Raw genomic sequence first — 21035 nt, 5'->3', positions numbered from 1 at the left:
CCTTGCAGGTCGATCACTTCCATATTCGAGACAGCTGATGATTTATGGGGAAAAAACAGGTTTTGAACATGCTGTAGGGGTCGCGTACGACCCATCATACCTGTCCAGGGTTAAATCAATCAATCAATCAACTGAATCCAGACCCTCCTCCGTATTGTCGCCCCAGAGCACATGTCAGGGGCATAGCTACGTCCCTGGCCTTCAAAAGAAATTTTTCAGTGACGTAGGTTCTTCAAGCTGGGGTGTGGAAACGGCAAACAACGTTCACATCCCTCTACCCGTAAGACGTGACCCACAGGAGACTCGATACATTCTCTATCAGTCCTGTGGTGGCTGCACAACAGCTAATTTAAAACCTCAAGCTCCTTATAGGACAAGTAGCAGAAGGTTGAGGGTATTGTTACCCGGTTTTAGTCTGCATGAATGAAAAAGTTTGACTGGCCCTTATCCTTTTCTTCATCATCCCATCTCTTGGGGAAAGCTGCATCCTGGGTTCTCTGCATAGTTGACCTCAAACCACTGCAGGTAAACTATGCTCCATTGTGTTCCTAGTATTAATATTGATACTGTCACGTCCCCATACCCTGACGAGGTGGTATTGGGAAAGTCCTAGTCTACAAGTTTCCATCTAAAGAACTTCAGAACATCTTTCTAGGACGAGTCACTTCTTCATACCTTCACACACAGCTTGCCTAGGCCGCAGACCTTGCATAGCAAGGTTTTAGCGAGGTGCAGGGACTCCTTATTTCTTGAGTGCTTACACACTCAAATAGGGAGTCCCCGGGCAAAGCCAAAAGCCAGACTTTCTGGGAATTCCACCCTTCCTAATGGGTGAGTCACCCCTATTAAATAGCCTGGTTTTTATTCCGGTTACGGAGCAAATGACAAACTCGTAGATAATTTGTATTTTTCCTAACTATACAAACAGCTATTTAACAAAGCTTGCCCGGCAACCTTATCCCCCTTGAAGTCTTACCTCCCAAGCACAGGTGCGTGAGAGGGGCCGGGGTTAGTAAGCTACCCTCCCCTACCCCCGCTAACTAGCGGTGTGGGTAGTAAACCCTTGTTAAAAATTAATGGCTTGTCATTTCAGCTATGCCGAAAGTAATACCCCTATTAAATAACTAAGGTTTGTATAGTTAGGAAAAATACAAATTTGTCACTTTTCACTTATTGAGACTAGAGACCTATTAATGTAATATAAGGTAATTTAGGATAAAATTAAATTTGTTTTTCTCTTGTCAGGGAATTTTGCTTAATGCACTCACGAGTACATTAATTTCTCTGTATTGGTAATGTATCCAAACATGTATTGAAATATTGCTTATTCGTTTGTCTAAAACTCTGGGTAATTTTCTTTTTAGGAATCTGTGTACAAGGATGGAGTGTTGAATAAAGATTTGTTTTTTGAAATGATGGATCGGGAGACTGGGTTTAAACCCAGGCGCAAGAAATGCGGGGAGAAAACCTTCCAGAGTAAATCATATATCTGGACCGATGAAAATAAATTTTCGTCGAGTGATGAGGAATTTGAACAAGAATCACCAGACCAGACAAGAGGGAGGTTCCCCGCAGGAGTGTCAAATATAGAGGACTTCCTCACATTAGTTAATGAAACTAAAAAAAAACACATCGCTATGGCTATGGCTATGTTAAAAAACAAGAATGAGAATGAAAATGTAAATCGACAAGAGGAGGGTGAAGCATTGAACGAAGAGGATGAACCGTTGAACAAAGAGGATGAACCATCGAACGAAGAGGATGAACCATCGAACGAAGAGGATGAACCATCGAACGAAGAGGATGAAGCATCGTACGAAGAGGATGAAACATCGAACGAAGAGGATGAAGCATCGAGCGAAGAGGATGAAGCATCGAGCGAAGGGGAGGAAGAATCGGGCGAAGAGGAGGAAGCATCGGGCGAAGAGGAGGAAGCATCAAGCGAAGAGGAGGAAGCATTGGGCGAAGAGGAGGAAGCATTGGGCGAAGAGGAGGAAGCATTGGGCGAAGAGGAGGAAGCATTGGGCGAAGAGGAGGAAGCATCGGGCGAAGAGGAGGAAGCATCGGGCGAAGAGGAGGAAGCATCGGGCGAAGAGGAGGAAGCATCGGGCGAAGAGGAGGAAGCATCGGGCGAAGAGGAGGAAGCATCGGGCGAAGAGGAGGAAGCATCGGGCGAAGAGGAGGAAGCATCGGGCGAAGAGGAGGAAGCATCGGGCGAAGAGGAGGAAGCATCGGGCGAAGAGGAGGAAGCATCGGGCGAAGAGGAGGAAGCATCGGGCGAAGAGGAGGAAGCATTGAACGAAGAGGAGGAAGCATTGAACGAAGAGGAGGAAGCATTAAGCGAAGAGGAGGAAGCATTGAGCGAAGAGGAGGAAGCATTGAACGATGAATTAAATTTAGATGCTGAAAAGGAATTGGAACAGGAAAGTGTGTTGACTAAAAAAAATGAAAAAATGACCCTCAAAAGGAAAATGGAGGTAGAAATAGGGGAGCACTGCAATAGGGAAAATGAAATTTCAGGGCAGAAAAAAAGAAGAGTCGAAAATTTAATAATGGAAAACGAACCAAAAAACCAGGATTACCAACTATATAAGGAAAAGGATGAAGTGAAAGAACATTCAAGTAATGTAGGAAATATTCAAAATGATAGTGTAATTTGTAATGAAAAAAAAAGGAAAAGAGTAAATGAATTGATCGAGGACGACATGTGTAAGAAAAATATTAAATTGACAAGAATATCAGTTAAAAGTGAAACGGGTAAAACAGTTAGGGGAAGTCAAACCCACTTCCTACGAAAAAGCCCCCATAGGAAAACCAATCACCCTTATAACTTGAGACCTCAAAAACCTTCTCAAAACATCTATACTTATACTAGGAACAATATGAAAAGTCATAGCGAGGCCAAGAATTTCAGAGAGCAGAAGAGTATAAGGGGTATAACCCAAAAATGTAACCAGGGAAATACTGTAAAAACAGTTAAAGGAAAGAGAGGTAGGCCACTGAAAGGAAACAATGTAAAACAAACATTTACTAGAGAGGAGAAGAAAGTTGGAAGGCCAAAAAAAGAAAACACATCTGAAAGTTATGTAATAGAGGTGAAGAAGAGAGGACGGCCCAGGAAATTTGGAACATCTGAAAGGTATGTAAAAGAGGTGAAGAAGAGAGGACGACCCAGGAAATTTGGAACATCTGAAATGTATGTAAAAGAGGTGAAGAAGAGAGGACGGCCCAGGAAATTTGGAACATCTGAAATGTTTGTAAAAGAGGTGAAGAAGAGAGGACAGCCCAGGAAATTTGGAACATCTGAAAGGTATGTAAAAGAGGTGAAGAAAAGAGGACGACCCAGGAAATTTGGAACATCTGAAATGTATGTAAAAGAGGTGAAGAAGAGAGGACGACCCAGGAAATTTGGAACATCTGAAATGTATGTAAAAGAGGTGAAGAAGAGAGGACGACCCAGGAAATTTGGAACATCTGAAATGTATGTAAAAGAGGTGAAGAAGAGAGGACGACCCAAGAAATTTGGAACATCTGAAATGTATGTAAAAGAGGTGAAGAAGAGAGGACTGCCCAGGAAATTTGAAACATCTGAAATGTTTGTAAAAGAGGTGAAGAAGAGAGGACGACCCAGGAAATTTGGAACATCTGAAATGTATGTAAAAGAGGTGAAGAAGAGAGGACGACCCAGGAAATTTGGAACATCTGAAATGTATGTAAAAGAGGTGAAGAAGAGAGGACGACCCAGGAAATTTGAAACATCTGAAATGTATGTAAAAGAGGTGAAGAAGAGAGGACGACCCAGGAAATTTGGAACATCTGAAATGTATGTAAAAGAGGTGAAGAAGAGAGGACGGCCCAGGAAATTTGGAACATCTGAAAGGTATGTAAAAGAGGTGAAGAAGAGAGGACAACCCAGGAAATTTGGAACATCTGAAAGGTATGTAAAAGAGGTGAAGAAGAGAGGACAACCCAGGAAATTTGGAAATCTTAATAGCGAAGGTATTCAAAAAGGCAATATTATGAGTGAGATGAAAAGAAAGAGGGGTAGGCCACGTAAAGATGAGAAAGGTAAAGTTGAAGTTCTAAGGGAAATTAAAAATGGACAAAGCATGCCTGAGAAAGATAACATATGCACTGAAAAGATTTCAAAAAATATGAGGAGAAAGAGAGGACGGCCTAGGAAACATGAAGAGTTGAGTGACGATGGTAAACGTGAAAAATGCCAAAAAGGCAGTAACGAAATTGAAAGAAAAAGAGGCAGGCCACGAAAGATGCCTGATTCAAATTTTAATATAGAAGTGAAAAGAAGAGGAAGGCCTAGGGGCAAATGAGCCAAGTAAAAAAAAAAACAGTTAAGACTAAAGACGAGATATCAACCTCTAATAAATCCTCCTCATATTTCAACATTATTATTCCCTCTGTATTTCAAGATCAGTTGCTTTAGTCTACTCTAACCATCTAATTCTGTTCCTTGTATCTTGCCCAGTCCCACCACAACCATATTCCTCATAACATCCTCCATCTGATCTGCTGACATCCAATATTCCTCATCCCTGTTATAGGCATGTTTGTGATATTTGTTTTACCGCCTTTCTTATTAAGTGGCTGTAGTATCTTAGACAAGCTTCTCAATCCTCCTCCTTTACATTACAAGCTGCTATGCAGTCTAAATACAATAGAAATGAAATAAGACAAATCAATTTCTGCCAGAGTTACTGTCGTCCTTCATTGAAAACGCCTCTTCGATTGCTTTGATTGTTCACTGGCATGCAGAGAAAAACACTTCCGGAAAGCTGAACTCTAAATACTCCTGCGTGAGTAGGATCAAATACATTAGTAAATGGATGTAATTTACTCGTCCTCCCCCATCTGCTTGGTTGGGCACGCAGTGGATGGTGGCCTTCGTAATGAGAGATTCATCAATAAAGACTCATGATGCAATTGCTGGATGCATCCGAGGAAATCTGAATTTTCTGTAATGCAGGTAAGATTCAGTGACTCAATGTAACTAGAGTCCTGCAAAGTCTTTGATTTTGGTTGGAAACTAAATAATTTGTCAGTAAACAGTTTGATATAGCCACTAGAAATATTAAGTTATCTTTAAAATTTTAGTACTTGTGTGTTTATACATATGAATGTACATCTGGATGTTTTGATTTTGTATTCATGTTTCTTGAAAATAACATCTGTATCAAATGTCATGCTCACTTTTATTTATATTTTTAAGACTACCAGATTTGGTCTTTTTTCACTATGATTATTTGTTTTCCAATACTGTAATTCTGATTTTTATCTTTATTTCAGTGACCCAAACTCCTCACTGTGTTCACCAGACTGCAGAGGACAACACTTGCGGAAAGAAAACTAATCTCTGAATACTCCTTCGAGAGAGAACCAGTGTTGCACATCTACTTGGTTGGGCGTGCACTGTGTTGCGGCCTTTAAAATCAACGTATCATGAGTTAAGACTCATGATGCAGTTGCTTGATGTGTCCAACAATTAAATCTGAATCTTCATTAATCCAGGTAAGATTCAGTGACTAAATGTAACTAGAATTCAGCAGTCTTTGATTTTGTTTGGAAACTAAATAACTTTGCAGTAATCAATATTGATGACTGTTTGGTATAGCCAAGATTAAAATCATTCATCGAAAATTTTAGTACTTTTGTGTATACATAGAAATATACATATGCAATATATATATAAATATATACACACATTTATACACAAATACATACATACTATGTATGAAACATTTATTATTTGTGAATGTATATATATATAGATTTATAAATATACATATGTACAGCGTGAATGTATAATAGAGAGGGCTCTGGGTGTTCTGATTTGGTATACATATTTCCTGAAAATAACATCTGCATTAAATGTCATGCTCACTTTTATTTATATTTTTGGAGGTATTTGTTTACAAGTGCGCGCACTCCATTTACTAATAAATTATGCAGTCCTGCAGCTCTCCTCTTTTTGTTCACTAATTGGGAGGTTCTTTAAATGCTGGGAAAGCAAAAATAGCAAGATATGTTTTGAGAGAGAGGGGGGGGGGTGGAAGAGTGGTTGGTGGAGGAGGTATAAGCAACCAGGAACCGACATCGTCAACATAGACAACCAAAGAGAAGTTTATGATGTCAGCATACATTTGGTTTATATTCAAAATAGATACTGAATTGAAAAAGGAGTGATTACTCAAAAGTCACTATTTGTGAAATACATACATATATACTGTACGTATACCAAAGCATTTCCTCCAATTTGGGGGGGTAGCTGACATCAAACAAATGAAACAAAAAAGGGGACCTCTCCTACATTCCTCCCAGCCTGACAAGGGACTCAATTGGGTTCGGCTGGTACTGCTATAGGGTGCCACGGCCCACCCTCCCCCGTTATCCACCAATGATGAAGCTTCATAATGCTAAATCCTCTACTGCTGCTACCTCCACGGTCAACCAAGGCACCGGTGGAAGCAGCAGGGCCTACCGGAACTGCGTCACAATCGCTCGCCATTCATTCCTATTTCAAGCATGCTCTCTTGCCTCTTTCACATCTATCATCCTATCACCCAGAGTTTCCTTCACTCCATCCATCCTCTCAACCCTGGGCCTTCCTCTTGTACTTCTCCCATCAACTCTTGCATTCATCACCTTCTTTAACACAAAGCCATTTTCCATTCTCTCAACATGGCCAAACCACCTTAACACATTCATATCCACTCTAGCTGCTAACTCATTTCTTACACGCGTTCTCACCCTCACTACTTAGTTCCTAACCCTATCTACTCGAGATACACCAGCCATACTCTTTAGACATTTCATCTGAAACACATTCAATTTCTATCTCCTTCACTTTCGTTCCCCACAACTCCGATCCATACATCACTGTTGGTACAATCACTTTCTCATACAGAACTCTCTCTCTTTACATTCATGCCCAACCTTCTATTGTTAATTACTCCCTTAACTGCCCCCAACACTTTGCATCCTTCATTCACTCTCTGACGTACATCTGATCCACTCCTCCATTTGCTGCAACAACAGACCCCAAGTACTTAAACTGATCCACCTCAAGTAACTCTCCATTCAACTTGACATTCAACCTCGCACCACCTTCCCTTCTTTTACATCTCATAACCATACTCTCACCCACATTAATTCTCAACTTCCTTTGTTCACACACCCTTCCAAATTCTGTTACTAATCGGCCAAGCTTCTCTCCTGCGTCCGCAACCAGTACAGTATCATCCACAAGCAACAACTGATTTACCTCCCATTCATGGTCATTCTCGTCTACCAGTTTCAATCCTTGTCCCAGCACTCGAGCATTCATATCTCTCACCGGTCCATCAACATACAAGTTAAACAACCACGGTGACATCACACATCCCTGTCTCAGCCCCACTCACTGGAAACCAATCGCTCACTTCATTTCCTATCCTAACACATGCTTTACTACCTTTGTAGAAACTCTTCACTGCTTGCAACAACCTTCCACCAACTCTATATAACCTTATCACATTCCACATTGCTTCCCTATCAACTCTATCATAAGTTTTCTCCAGATCTATAAACTCAACATACACCTCCTTACCTTTTGCTAAATATTTCTCGGATATCTACCTAACTGTAAAAATCTGATTGATTCATACAACCCCTACCTCTTCTAAAACCACCCTGTACTTCTAAGATTGCATTCTCTGTATTAATCTTAATCCTAAGATTGTATTATCTGTTTTATACTTAATCCTATTAATCAGTACTCTACCATACACTTATCCAACTACGTTCAACAAACTAATACCCCTTGAATTACAACACTCGTGCATATCTCCCTTACCCTTATATAGTGGTACAATACACACACACTCACCCATTGACAACATAAAACACTCATTAAACAATCTCTTCAACCTTTCAAGTACAGTCACATTCCCTTCCTTCAACATCTCAGCTCTCACACCATCCATACCAGATGCTTTTCCTACTCTCATTTCATCTATTGCTCTCCTCACTTCCTCTCTTGTTATCTCTCTCTCATTCTCATCTCCTATCACTGGCACCTCAACACCTGCAACAGCAATTTTATCTGCCTCCCTATTATCTTCAACATTCAGTAAACTTTCAAAATACTCCGCCCACCTTTTCCTTGCCTCCTCTCCTTTTAACAACCTTTCATTTCCATCTTTCACTGTCTCTTCAATTCTTGAACCAGTCTTCCTTACTCTCTCCACTTCTTTCCAAAACTACTTCTTATTCTCTTCATATGAATGACCCAATCCCTGACCCCATCTCAGGTCAGCTGCCCTCTTTGCCTCACTTACCTTGCGCTTTACTTCCACACTTTTCTCTATATCTTTCATACTTTTCTACACTATTACTCTGCAGCCATTCTTCAAAAGCCCTCTTTTCCGCTTCCACTTTTACCTTCACTCCTTCATTCCACCATTCACTGTCCTTCCTCATGCTGCCTCCAACAAACATTTTGCCACACACATCAGTTGCAATCCTAACAAAATTTTCTTTTACTTACTTCCACTCCTCTTCTAAATTTCCAGTTTCTCTTACTTTCACTTGGTCATATGCCGTTTTCAACCTTCTTGATAAATACTTTTTACCCCTGGTTTTATTAGCTCCTCAACCTTTACTAGCTCCCTTTTACATCCACCTACTCTATTTCCCCACTCTTTTGCTACAACTAATTTTCCTTCCACCAAAAAATGATCAGACATACCGTTAGCCATACCCCTAAACACGTGCATGTCTTTCAATCTTCCAAACATTCTTTTAGTTGTCAACACATAATCTATTAATGCCCTTTCTACCACCCTTCCATTTGCCACTCTTACCCATGTCTAGTTTTTTTATCTTTCTTTTTGGAAAAAACGAACTTATCACCATCTCTTGCTCAACATATATCTACCAAGCTTTCACCACTCTCATTTTCACCTGGTACGCCATACTCGCCAATGACACCTTCTACTTCTCCAGCGAAATGTATATTCTATATTTGGTGAATATTTAATATAAATCATATTAAAGTTTGTTTTGAGGATGACTAGTTTTCCCAGACGATGTTATGCTACACTAACGCCATCTATTGACCACTGCCTAAGGATACCTGCCAATTTCCCGCCATTGAAAGCAGTCATACGTCGCAAAACTAGTGTGTCTCGTAAAAAGTTTCTTTAAAAAAATAAGATTTATTGTCAAGTATTACCAAATAAAATATACGATTCACAAATAGTGACACTTTTGAGTAATTGATCCATTTTTAATTTAGTATATATCTTGAATATATACTAAATGTCAGCTGATGTCACGAACTCCTCTTTGATCGACTATGTTGACGATGTCGGTTCCAGGTCACTTATACTTCCTCCACAGACCCCTCCCCCTCCCCCTTCCCGCAACATATATTGCTAAGAACCTCCTCATAGTAAAGAAAGAGGAGAGCTGCAGGACTGCATAGTTTAGGAGTAAATGGAGAGCGAGCTCTTGTAAACAAATCCTTTTTTGAAACAACCAGATTTGGTCTTATTTTCACTAGGATTATTTTTTTCCGAGTCCTTAGTTTTGATTTTTATCCTTTTTTTTTTCCAGGGACCCAAACACCACTTTGTTCGCTACTATGCAGAGAATAACACTTCCGGGGAAAAACTAACCTCTGAGTACTGCTGCGAGAGTAGGATCAAATACATTTGTAAATAGATGTAATTTACTCATCCTCCCCCACCTGCTTGATTGGGCACGTAGTGTATGGTGACCATCGTAATGAAGGATTCATCAATAAAGACTCATGATGCAATTGCAGGATGCGTCCGAGAAAATCTGAATTTTCCGTAATGCAGGTAAGATTCAGTGACTCAATGTAACGAGAGTCCTGCAAAGTCTTTGATTTTGGTTAGAAACTAAATAATTTGTCAGTAAACAGTTTGATATAGCCACGAGAAATATAAGTTAACTTTTAAAATTTTAGTACTAGTGTGTTTATACATATAAATGTACATATACCTGCAATATATATATACACACATTATATATATATATATATATATATATATATATATATATATATATATATATATATATATATATATATATATATATATATATATATTTATATATATATACTTATACTTGTTTGTGTATATACACTGTATATATCTGTTTATTTATAAATGTATCTATAAGTATGTAGATATACCTATATGTACAGTTTGATTGTATATTAGAAAGATCTCTGGATATTTTGATTTTGTATTCATATATCTTGAAAATAACATCCGTATCAAATGTCATGCTCACTTTGTTTATATTTACGAGACTACCAGATTTTGTCTTTTTTTCACTGATTATTTGTTTTCCACTACTGTAATTCTGATTTTTATCTTTATTTCAGTGACCCAAACTCCTCACTGTGTTCACCAGACTGCAGAGGACAACACTTGCGGAAAGAAAACTAATCTCTGAATACTCCTGCGAGAGAGAACCAGTGTTGCACATCTACTTGGTTGGGCGTGCACTGTTGCGGCCTTTAAAATCAACGTATCATGAGTTAAGACTCATGATGCAGTTGCTTGATGTGTCCAACAATTAAATCTGAATCTTCATTAATCCAGGTAAGATTCAGTGACTCAATGTAACTAGAATTCAGCAGTCTTTGATTTTGTTTGGAAACTTAATAACTTGGCAGTAAACAATTTAAATGACCCAGTTGGGTATTACTAGAGAAAAAAAAAATTATATCTTGAAAATTTTAGTTCTTGTGTGTATATGCATAGAAATATACATATGCAATGAATATATAAACATATATATATATATATATATATATATATATATATATAATATATATATATATAATATATATATATATATATATATATATATATATATATATATCGTCGTCGTCGTCGGCGCCCACTCGTGTCCGAGTATTGGGTTCTGTCGTTAGCCATCAGCCTCCTGTCTGTGGGGTGGGTGCTTATGCCTGATGTGGCTGTTAAGTCCTAGTCTGTTGTGGAAGAGTCGCGGACAGTGTTCACAAGGGAGGGTAGGTGGTGGGCGGGGCTGTTCTAATCGCTCTCTCCTTCTTCTCCTCCTAGCCTCCTCATTTTGTCTCCTCCTCTCCTCGAAGTCCACGGTGCCATGGTGTACTGTACTCCTCCAGGTTTTCCTGTCCCTGGCTGTTTCTTCCCATGAGGAAGGATCGATGTCAGTTAGAGCCAGGGTGCGCTTTAGTTGATCTTTATAGCGCATTTTCGGGGCTCCTCGTGGTCTGGTGCCCTGGGTCAGTTCTCCGTAGAATATTTTCTTTGGGAGCCTAGATGGATCCATCCTATGCACGTGTCCTATCCAGCGGAGGCGGTGGTGGATGATGGTGGCCTCCACGCTGGTCAGCGAGGCACGTTCTAAGACTTCAATGTTGGTGGTGTGGCTCTCCCAGGGGATTTTCAAGATCTGCCTCAGTTTCATTTGTTGGAAGCGTTCTAGGATTTTAATATCGTTTCTATATAGCGTCCATGTTTCACATGCATACAGGAGCGTGGAGAGGACTACTGCCCTGAACACCATTATTTTGGTGGTCATTGTCAGTGCGTGGTTTTTAAATACGCGGCAGTTGAGTCGGCCAAAGGCGGAGTGGGCTGCCCTGATCCTGTTCTCCACGTCCTTTTTGCTTGTGGGAGCTGATGTTAGGATGCTCCCTAGGTAGGAGAACTGGTCCACCTGTTCTAACGGTTGGTCATTCACTGTGGTATTGAAGTTGGGGAGCATCAGTCCTGGTGGATGTTGGACGAGGGTCTTGGTTTTGTCTGAGTTGACTTGCATCCCAAAACGTTCGTAGGCAGAGTTGTATGCATCAGCTAACGACTGCAGGTCCTCTGCCGTCTGACCTGGGGTGGCATTGTCGTCAGCATACTGCAGTTCTCGCACTGCACACAAGGTGGTCTTGGTTCTGGCGCGGACTCTAGCGAGGTTGAAAGCGCCTCCATCCATGCGGAAACGTAGGTCGACTGAGGGTGTGTCTGGGGGAATCTCTTTGAGCATTGCTGTGGTGTATAGCGAGAAACACGTCGGGGCCAGAACACAGCCCTGCTTCAGGCCGCCGTTGATGGGGAATGGGTCTGAAAGAGAGTTCTGGTGGCAGACTCTCCCAACCATTCCGTCATGGAGGGCACGCACCAGCTTGACAAAATCAGGTGGGCAGCCATATCTTTTGAGGACAGCCCACATGGCAGGTCGAGGTACTTTGTCGAAGGCCTTTTTCAAATCCCAGAAGATGAACATTATGGGCTGTTGTTGTTCGAGGCTCTTCTCTTGTAGTTGTCGCGCACAGAAGATCATGTCTATGGTCCCGCGGGAAGGTCGAAAGCCGCACTGGGACTCTGGCAGGACGTCTTCTGCGAGAATAAGGAGGCGGTCAAGGAGAATCCGAGCGAAAATCTTACTCGCGATGCTTAGTAGTGATATTCCCCGGTAGTTGTTACAGTTCTCCCTGTCTCCCTTCTTGAAGATGGTAATGAAGTTTGCATTGCGGAAGTCACTGGGGGGGGGGGTCTTGGTCTCCCATATTTTCAGTATAAGGAGCATCAAACGGTTCCTCAAGCCGGGACCACCGTGAGTGAGGAGCTCCAACGGGATGTTGTCTGGCCCTGGGGCTTTGCCGGGCTTCATGCGCTGCAGGGCTTTGTTGAAGTCATGGATGGAGGGTGGTAGTGCCATCCAGTGACGGACGGGATGCTGCGGGGTCATTCGCAGGAGATCGTCTGGGGTGTCTGCTTGGTCATTGAGGAGGTTCTCAAAGTGAGACCTCCACCTGGCCAGGATGCCCTCGCTGTCGGTGATGGTCGTGGCCCCATCCGCGTCCTTCAGGCTGCCCACTGATGACCGTGTGGGACCGAATATTTCTTTTGTTGCTGCATAGAAGCTGCGCAGGTCACGTTGGTCAGCGAAACTCTGTATTTCTGCAGCTTTTCTTTGCCACCAGGTGTTCTGGGCTTCACGGATACCTCTTTGGCAACCAGCTTCAGCTACCTTGTGAGCACATTTGTTAGCTACTGTTGGTTGGTTTTCCACAGTCAGGCGTGCTTGTCGTTTGGTTTCAATGAGAAGAGAGATGGTAGCATCATTCTCATCAAACCAATCCTGCCGTTTCTTGGTGGTGTAGCCTAGTGTTTCCTCCGCGGCACGGGCCATGGCGTTTCTGAGGGTGGTCCAGTGGTGCTCGACAGTGGCCTGACCCACAGGGTCTGCGAGGTATTGTTCGCAGGCCTCCTTGTAGTTCTGTGCCACCTGTGGGTTGCGGAGCTTACTACAATCAAAGCTTTGGTGTGGTACGCTGTCAGGTGCCCTTCTGGGTGGTCGTAGGGTCGTCACGGAGAGTCGGGAGATAAGGAGTCTGTGGTCCGTCCAGTAGTTGTCCGCTCCGGGCATGGATCGGGTGATGCGGACGTCTCCTCGGTCTCTGGCTCTGGTCAGGACGTAGTCCAGGGTGTGCCAGTGTTTAGACCGTGGGTGTCTCCATGTGGTCTTTTGTTGTTTTGGTAACTGGAAGATGGTGTTGGTTACCACAAGTTGGTGTTCTGCACACAGACCCAGTAGGAGTTGGCCATTGGCGTTGCAATTTCCAATGCCATGGCGCCAATGATTCCCTCCCACAGGCGATGGTCTTTGCCTACTCGGGCATTAAAGTTGCCAAGCACAACGAGCTTGTCATTGGCGGGCACTGCCTGGATGGTGCGGTCGAGCTGGGTGTAGAAGACAGCTTTGTTATCATCGGTTGAGGTCATAGTCGGGGCGTAGACAGAGATCAGGGTGAGATGTCTGTCCCGCGTGATGGGGATGCGGACAGTCATCAGGCGCTCACTGATGGCCTTGGGAGCGAGGTTGTGCTGCTGCACTAGCTGGGAACGGATGGCGAAGCCGACACCGTGGATGCGGGGCTCCTCTAGGGCCTTGCCTTTCCAGAAGATGGTGTAGCCTGTTCCAGCTTCCCTGATGTTGCCCTCTTCGGGTAGTCTGGTCTCGCTAAGAGCCGCCACATCAACATTGAAGCGGGCTAGCTCCTTGCAGACGAGGGCTGTACGTCGTTCCGGGCGGTTGGTGTTCGTCACGTCTTGGAGGGTGCGGATGTTCCACGCACCTAAGGTTAATATTTTTTTCTTGTTATTTCGACCGCATTAGTGGGATGTCCGCCAGCCGCGGTGAGCTGACCAGACGGGTTTGCCGTGTCCGATGTTTACCCCACCTTTTCTAGGGGCCTCCCCATGTGGGGTGGGCTGCGGTGTCCTCAATAGGCCAGCCCAGTCACGGGTCCAGCTGCCGAACTCTGGTGTCACGGCACCGTCACCAGAGAGCGACTGAATCTTAGACTCGCCGCCTGAGTGCAGTCGTGGGCTAAGGGCTTCCAGCTATCCAGGCCTGCCCCCTTCACCCACGGTGCTGTCGCCTCAGGACTTGCTGGTGGTGATGATGATGATGATGGTGAGAAAGAGATGAAGAAGGGTGGAGGAAACGACAGAATGCCAGTAGCTAGGTATATTGTTTTGGGTGGTCGTGGCTTTGCAACGGCCACGCACACACACTTGGCCCACATCATTTTCACCGCGGCTCAAGACATATGAGACAGGCGGCTTCTCCGATGTTGGTTGCATCGGGCTGCCGGGTTCTTGTTATGTCAAGGCCCGCCTTGTTGCCTGGCCGACAGGCATTGCCCTCTTCCGCCGGCGCTGGGAAGCTCCGCCGTTGGGGTCTTGTTTGGTTTGATTTTGGAGGTTTCCTTCTCCTAGCCTTTGCCTATCTTAAAATAAAGGAGAAGGCCTATAGGGGTCCAGTCTTGGTCTGGTCTCTCAGAACTGGCCTTAGCGGTATGGTTGAGCCTGCCAGGGTGGATAAACTACCCCACCGCCATTGCCCAGCCCATCATTGGGACACTCAAGCCCCTCTACTGCAGCAAAGTGCTGGACCATCAGCATATATATATATTATTTATTATTATTATTATTATCTATTATATATTATTTAATGGGAGAATACTGATTAATAGGATCGAGGATAAAACAGAGAATGCGATCTTAGAAGTACAGGGTGGTTTGAGAAGAGGTAGGGTTGTATGAATCAGATTTTTACAGTTAGGTAGATATAGGAGAAACATTTTGCAAGAGGTAAGGAGGTGTATGTTTGCGTTTATAGATCTGGAGAAAGCATGTGATAGAGTTGATAGGGAAGCAATGTGGAATGTGATGAGGTCATATGGAGTTGGTGGAAGTTTGTTGCAAGCACTGAAAAGTTCTACAAAGGTAGTAAAGCATGTGTTAAGATAGGAAATGAAGTGAGCGATTGGTTTCCAGTGAGAGTTGGGCTAAGACAGGGATGTGTGATGTCGCCATGGTTGCTTAACTTGTATGTTGATGGAGTGGTGAGAGAGGTGAATGCTCGAGTGTTTGGACAAGGATTGAAACTGGTAGACGAGAATGATCCTGAATGGGAGGTGAATCAGTTGTTGTTTGCGGATGATACTGTACTGGTTGCAGACAAGGAAGAGAAGCTTGGTCAATTAGTGACAGAATTTGGAAGGGTGTGTTAGAGAAGGAAGTGGAGAGTTAATTTGGTACAATACACTCCTAACCCCGATTTACTGGTACCATTGACAACGCAAAACACGTATTGAACAATCTCGCCAACTATTCAAGTACAGTCACACCCCCTTCCTTCAACATCTCATCTTTCACACCATCTATACCAGATGCTTTTCCTACTCTTGTTTCATCTAGTGCTCTCCTCACTTCTTCTCTTGTAATCTCTCTCATTCTCATCTCCCATCACCGGCACCTCAAGATCTGTAACATCAATTATATCTGCCTCCATATTATCCTCAACATTCAGTAAACTTTCAAAATATTCCGCCCACCTTTTCCTTGCCTCCTCTCCTTTTAACACCCTTCCATTTCCATCTTTCACTATCTCTTCAATTCTTGAACCAGTCTTCCTTACTCTCTCCACTTCTTTCCAAAACTACTTCTTATTCTCTTCATATGAATGACCCAATCCCTGACCCCATCTCAGGTCAGCTCCCCTTTTTGCCTCACTTACCTTGTGCTTTACTTCAACATTTTTGTCTTTATATCTTTCATACTTCTCTACACTATTACTCTGCAGCCATTCTTCAAAAGCTCTTTTTTTTTTTTCTCTCTTCCACTTTTACCTTCACTCCTTCATTCCACCATTCACTGCCCTTCCTTATGCTGCTCCAACAAACTTCTTGCCACACACATCACTTGCAATCCCAACAAAATTTTCTTTTAACTTTCACTCCTCTAAATTACCAGTTTTGCTTACTTTCACTTCGTTATATGCTATTTTCAACCTTTCTCGATATTTACTTTTTACCCCCAGTTTTATCAGCTTTTCAACCCTCACTAGCTCCATTTTACATGCACCTACTCTATTCCCCCCCTCATTTGCTACAACTAATTTTCCTTCCACCAAATAATTATCAGACATACCATTAGCCATACCCCTAGACATGTGCGCATCTTTCAATCCTCCAAATATTCTTTCAGTTATCAACACATAATCCATTAACACCCTTTCTACCACTCTTCCATTTGCCACTCTTACCCATGTATACCGGTATTTGTTTTTATCTTTCTTTTTCAAAAAGCTAGAACTTATCACGATCTCTTGCTCAACACATATCTACCAGTCCCTCACCACTCTCATTTTCACCTGGTACGTCATACTTCCCAATGACACCTTCTACCTCTCCAGCACCCACTCTAGCATTCAAGTCACCCATGACAACTACATATTTCCTTCTACACACCTAGTTAATTCATTCCAGAAGTCATTCTGCCCTTTTTCTCACAACCTGGCCCATCTGCACTGACAAAAGTCCAACATTCCCTACCCAACCTAACCCTTACCCACATTAACCTAGATGATATCTCCTTCCATTCCAATACATTACTTGTCATCCATTCACTCAGCAATAAAGCCACACCTTCTCTTGCTCTTCCCCTTTCAATCCCAGACACGCTATCATACATTTCACCATACATCATTTCACCTTTCCATTTTATCTTTGTCTCGCACAAAGCCAATATATCAATCTTTCTATTCCGAAACATACTTCAAATCTCACATCTTTTACTCTCTTATCGTACTACATCTACGCACATTCGAACACCCCAAAATTAGGGTGCGAGCAGCAGTCACCCCCCCCCCAGCTTCACCTCTGATATCTCACAGGATTATAATACAGGAGAGGGGGTTACTAACCCCTTCGTCCCATCCCTTTAAGTCGCCTCTTACGACACGCAGGAATGCGTTAGCAGTATTCTAATTATTTGTATGCCCCCAATCGTTCACTTCATGTATATTTTATATATATATTATATTTTTTTGTGATTTTATATACAGTATATATATGTATTTTATATGAAATATTTGTTTTTTTGTACATGTATGTATAAGTATGTAAAAATACATAAATGTACATTGTAAATGTATATTAGAGAGGGGTCTCTGGATGTTTTGATTTTGTATTCATATTTCTTGAAAAAACTTCTCTATCAAATGTCATGCTTACTTTTATTTACATTTTTGAAACTACCAGATTTGGTCTCTTTTTCACTATGATTATTTGTTTTCCACTACTGTAATTCTGATTTTTATCTTTATTTCAGTGACCCTAACTACTCACTGTGTTCACCAGACTGCAGAGGACAACACTTGCGGAAAGAAAACTAATCTCTGAATACTCCTGCGAGAGAGAACCAGTGTTGCACATCTACTTGGTTGGGCGTGCACTGTTGCGGCCTTTAAAATCAACGTATCATGAGTTAAGACTCATGATGCAGTTGCTTGATGTGTCCAACAATTAAATCTGAATCTTCATTAATCCAGGTAAGATTCAGTGACTCAATGTAACTAGAATTCAGCAGTCTTTGATTTTGTTTGGAAACTTGATAACTTGGCAGTAAACAATATAAATGACCCAGTTCGGTATTACTAGAGAAAAAAAAATTATATCTTGAAAATTTTAGTTCTTGTGTGTATATGCATAGAATATATACACATACATATATATATATATATATATATATATATATATATATATATATATATATATATATATAAATATATATATATATATATATATATATATATATATATATATATATATATTATTCATAATTATTATTATTATTATTATTATCTATTGTATATTATTTAATGGTAAAATACTGATTAATAGGATCGAGGATAAAACAGAGAATGCGATCTTAGAAGTACAGGGTGGTTTGAGAAGAGGTAGGGTTGTATAAAACAGATTTTTACAGTTAGGTAGATACTGTATGCGAGAAATATTTTGCAAGAGGTAAGGAGGTGTATGTTTGCGTTTATAGATCTGGAGAAAGTGTGTGATAGTTGATAGGGAAGCAATGTGGAATTTGATGAGGTTATATGGAGTTGGTGGAAGTTTGTTGCAAGCACTGAAAAGTTCTACAAAGGTAGTAAAGCATGTGTTAGTATAGGAAATGAAGTATATAGTAAATGAAGTAAGCGATTGGTTTCCAGTGAGTTGGGCTGAGACAGGGATGTGTGATGTTGCCGTGGTTGTTTAACTTGTATGTTGATGAAGTGGTGAGAGAGGTGATTGCTCGAGTGCTTGGAAGAGAATTGAAACTGGTAGCCGAGAATGACCATGAATGGGAGGTAAATCAGTTGTTGTTTGCGGATGATACTGCACTGGTTGCAGACGCGGAGGAAAAGCATGGCCGATTAGTGACGGAATTTGGAAGGGTGTGTGAAACAAGGAAGTTTTGAGGTAATGTGGGTATGAGTTAGGTTATGAGATGTACGAGAAGGGAAAGTGGTGCCAGGTTGAATTTCATGTTGAATGGAGAGTTACTTGAGGTTGAGAATCAGTTTAAGTACTTGGGGTCTGTTGTTGCAGCAAATGGTGGAGTGAAAGCAGATATACGTCAGATAGTAAATGAAGAATGCTAAGTGTTGGGGGCAGTTAAGGGATTGGTAAAACAGAGGGTTAGGCATGAATGTAAAGAGAGTTTTGTAAGAGAAAGTGATTGTATCAACTGTGATGTATGGATCGGAGTTGTGGGGAATGAAAGTGACGGGGAGACAGAAATTGAATGTGTTGAGATGAAGTGTCTAAGGAGTATGGCTGGTGTATCTCGAGTAGGTAGGGTTAGGAACGAAGTAGTGAGGGTGAGAACGGGTATAAGAAATGAGTTAGCAACTAGAGTAGATATGAATGTGTTGAGGTGGTTTGGCCATGTTGAGAGAATGGAAAAAGGGTTTGTGTTAAAGAAGGTGATGAATGCAAGAGTTGATGGGAGAAGTACAAGAGGAAGGCCAAGGGTTAGGTGGATGGATGGAGTGAAGAAAGCTCTGGGTGATAGGAGGATAAATGTGAGAGAGGCAAGAGAGCATGCTAGAAACAGGGATGAATGGCGAGTGATTGTGACGCAGTTCCGGTAGGCCTGTAGGCCTTGCTGCCTCGTCCGGTGCCTTGGATGACTGCGGAGGTAGCAGCAGTAGGAGATTCAGCGTTACGAACCTTCTTCTGTGGTGGATAATGTGGGAGGATGGTCTGTGGCACCCTAGCAGTACCAGCCGAACTCGGTTGAGTCCCTTGTCAGGCTGGGAGGAACGTAGAGAGGAGAGGTCCCCTTTTCTGTTTCATTTGTTTGATGTCGGCTACCCCCCAATATTGGGTGAAGTGCCTTGATATATGTATGTATGTATATTATTTATTGCTAAGCTACAACCCTAGTTGGAAAAGCAGAATGCTATAAGTTCAGGGGCTCCAACAGGGACAATGGCCTTGTGAGGAAAGAAAATAAGGAAAAATGAAATATTTCAAGCACAGTGACATTGAAATAAGTATATCCTATATCAACTATGAAAAATTGAACAATACAAGAGGAAGAGAAACAAGCTGGAGTTGTGTCCCCGAGTGTACCCTCAAGCAAGAGAACTCTTACCCAAGACCTTGTTACAGAGGCTATGCCACTACCTAAGACTAGAGGACAATAGTTTGATTTTGGAGTGTCCTTTTGAGCTGCTTACCAGAGCTAGGGAGTCCCTTCCACCCTTACCAAAAGGAAAGTGGTCATTGAGCAATTACAGTCAAGTATCCCCTTGTGTGAAGAAGAATTGTTTGGTAATGTCAGTGTTGTCATGTGTATTAGGACAGAGGAGAATATGTGAGAATATGCTAGACTATTCAATGTGTGAGTAGGCCAAGAGAAAATTAACTACAGTGAGCCCTCGTTTATCGTGGTGGATAGGTTCCAGACCCGACCGCGATAGGTGAAAATCCGCGAAGTAGGGACACCATATTTACGTATTTATTTAACATGTATACTGTATTCAGACTTTTAAAACCTTCCCTTGTACGTAGCACTGTTAACAAACTACCCTTTAATGTACAGAACACTTAATGCATGTACTACAGTACCCTAAACTAAAACAGGCACAAATATTGAAGGCGATTTTATATCATGCGTTTCCTAAACACGCCAAAAAGCACGATAAAAAATGGCAACCAATGTTTTGTTTACGTTTATCTCTGATCATAATGAAGAAACAAACGCATTTACACATCTGTGTATAGATTAGTTTTTGCATCGATTATATTGATTATTCAGTACAGTATGTTGATTTTGTTATTACCAATGTTTTACTTAATTTTTCTTAGCACTTCCAAAGGAAATGTTTTTCTTTATGACGCCGCCTGAAACGACGGCGTCATAAAGTACGCTCAGTAAACAACCACGCTCAGTAAACAAACGAAGGCACTTAACGCGCATGATGAAAGTGATAAATAATATTACAGTAAAAGGTTTTAGAAAATATGTTGTTACAAATATTATTTACCGTATCTATATAAAATCATACAGTACATACATAGCAAAGCAGGAAAACAATTTACGAGAGAGAGAGAGAGAGAGAGAGAGAGAGAGAGAGAGAGAGAGAGAGAGAGAGAGAGAGAG

General features: G+C 41.8%; 1 protein-coding gene across 2 annotated transcripts in view; it reads left to right on the top strand.

The window, feature by feature from the left end:
- The window catches only part of LOC137656154 (neurofilament heavy polypeptide-like), a 135193-nt gene that overhangs the window by 84610 nt on the left and 29548 nt on the right, over positions 1-21035 (top strand). The window contains exons 2-5 of one of the 2 annotated variants that reach the window (XM_068390328.1): positions 1365-4984; positions 5305-5526; positions 9613-9860; positions 10412-10519. In XM_068390328.1, the coding sequence (XP_068246429.1) occupies positions 1365-4331 (2967 nt within the window). In that variant the 3' untranslated portion in view covers positions 4332-4984; positions 5305-5526; positions 9613-9860; positions 10412-10519. Of the gene's footprint in view, positions 1-1364; positions 4985-5304; positions 5527-9612; positions 9861-10411; positions 10520-21035 lie in introns of those variants that run through there. The other variant, XM_068390329.1, reaches the window with a different exon arrangement.

Source organism: Palaemon carinicauda, chromosome 17 (assembly GCF_036898095.1).
Source record: "Palaemon carinicauda isolate YSFRI2023 chromosome 17, ASM3689809v2, whole genome shotgun sequence".
NCBI lineage: Eukaryota > Metazoa > Arthropoda > Malacostraca > Decapoda > Palaemonidae > Palaemon > Palaemon carinicauda.
The sequence above is the reverse complement of the archived record's forward strand: the minus strand, read 5'-3'. Positions and strand labels throughout refer to the sequence as shown.